We start from the raw sequence: 2500 nt of genomic DNA on the forward strand, positions 1-2500 counted from the left end.
TGCATGTGCATCGTGTAGTGCAGAGGAATAGCATTTGGTGCTTTTTGTATAACTCTTGTAACAAATCCTGATGGAGAACACAGCATGGCTAGATCCCCATCTTTGCACATCCCATAGAGAGTGCGCCAGTCAAGACCTTCAGGTCCAAAAAATTCTGTAAGGTTTTGCAATACATCTTCACCTTCCGTATATTCTTCAATCCATTCACAATACAAGATTTCTTCCTTCAAGTCCTCATCAGGAACATAAGTTACAAAGGTCATGAGTTGTGAGCAGGGCTACACGTCAGTGGACTCATCGACCTGAATACTAAACAATCCAGGTTTTTGATATAATGAGATATCTGAGATATCCAGTGTTACACAGTATTATTTGAGAGAGAAAGAGAATTTAACTTTCAGCAGTTTTCTCTCCGAAAACAAGGTTGACTATTGTTTTGGCACATGACAAAAATAACTCCTCCCCAATAGTGAGAGGCTTTATTTTCTTTGCTCTCTCAAGGGATGCAAAAATTGATGACTCCAATAAAGCAGCATTTTATTGGTGAATGGAACCACTAGCATCAAGAAGCTGTTTCATGTTCAATTCTTCCTGAATAAAGAGAGAACGAGCTTTACCAACATATTGATGACGGTTTTTTTTTCAGATGTAATTTAAGTTTGCAGATCCTTAGCAACTCAGCTGTAAGCATTTTGTAACAAATCATACATTTTCAAAACACCTTTATCAGAAATGTTTTTTAAATCCAAAATCCAGGCAGTTATTAACCATCCCTTGCTGATACGCCAGATTTGAAAAAACAGGTTCTAATACAGAATCCTTAACTTAGGAAGCCTTATCATTTTGTTGATGGGAAATTGTCTATTGCCTTGATACATCTGCATGTTATGTTTTATATAAAGCACAATTAATTAGGTATAAACTCTTAAGTCTCATGCATTGACTTACCAGATCAACTCTTTTGTTTTTATGTGGACATGGCGTCACCTTATGACCCTTATATTTTGTCATATGGACTGCCGGGGGGCCATGGTTCCCAGTTTGGGAACTAGTGTTTTATATATATATATATATATATATATATATATATATATATATATATATGTATGTATGTATATATATACATATATATATATATATATTCATATATATATATATATATATATATATATATATATATATATATGTATATACAGTATATATATATATATATATATATATATATATATATATATATATATATATATATATATATATATGTATATATATACATATATATATATATATATATATATATATATATATATATATAGCCACAGACACACACTTATATATATATATATATATATATATATATATATATATATATATATATATATATACATATATATGTATATATGTATATATATATATATTTATATATATATATATATATATATATATATATATATATATATATATACTGTATATGTATATATATATATATATATATATATATATCTCTCTTTATATATATATATACATATATATATATATATATATATATATATATATACTGTATATATATATATCAATATTTATATAAATATATATATATATATATATATATATATATATATATATAGCTATCTATATATATAAATATATATATATATATATATATATATATATATATATATATATATATATATATATATATATATATATATATATAGGTGTTGAGACATAATTAGATTTTCAATTCACTTCCTCGAAACAGTCATTAGATTTCCCTCACATTAAGTAATTTTCTTAATTTTATCATATTTGAATATTTTCTATTTTATATAGAAAAGTAAATATTACATGAACTTTAATGAAAATGATGATTTTAGTAGATTATTGAGGTTTTTCTTTTAACTAAAAAAAGAAGCTTAATATATGTAAAGTACTCCGTAGAAAAGAAAAATAGAAAATAATACTCAAAGGTTTTAAATACAAATGGAATCCGAAAGTCCATGACTATTTCATGATTTGCCAAATCCCTCTATGCAAATTATTTCACCTTTTTTGACAGTCACATATATGTAATCTGTTGGGTTATGATGAAAATATTCCCGGAATGTTTGCACCATTTTACAGCTTCTAAACTCTCTCTCTCTCTCTCTCTCTCTCTCTCTCTCTCTCTCTCTCTCTCTCTCTCTCTCTCTCTCTTTAAAGTTTGGTAATAAAATTCAAATGTGGAGGATAAATTCGCAAAGTTGTATGTATGTATGTATGTATGTATGTATGTATGTATGCATGCATGAATGTATGTACGTATGTATGTTTAAAGAAGGTTTGGTCAGAATTCAAACAATTATTTTAGCATTAATTGATGCAAACTTCAGTATTATAAATTCCCTGGAGTCAGTGATTCACAAAACATAAATCACTTCAAAACTTCATTTCTTAATTCATTAATTAAGGGGTATGGCTAACGGTATGTCTGATAATTTTTTGGTGGAAGGGAAATTAGTCG

General features: G+C 26.6%; 1 protein-coding gene across 1 annotated transcript in view; it reads right to left on the bottom strand.

Annotated features, from left to right (window-relative positions):
• LOC137652870 (protein FAM200C-like) overlaps nucleotides 1–263 on the bottom strand; it is a 384-nt gene extending 121 nt beyond the window's left edge. The window contains exon 1 of the mRNA XM_068386264.1: nucleotides 1–263. This exon is cut by the window's left edge and continues 121 nt beyond it. Coding sequence (XP_068242365.1) covers nucleotides 1–263 — 263 coding nt within the window.
• Nucleotides 264–2500: the final 2237 nt, after the last annotated feature.

The sequence above is a fragment of the Palaemon carinicauda genome, chromosome 14, assembly GCF_036898095.1.
Source record: "Palaemon carinicauda isolate YSFRI2023 chromosome 14, ASM3689809v2, whole genome shotgun sequence".
Classification (NCBI taxonomy): domain Eukaryota; kingdom Metazoa; phylum Arthropoda; class Malacostraca; order Decapoda; family Palaemonidae; genus Palaemon; species Palaemon carinicauda.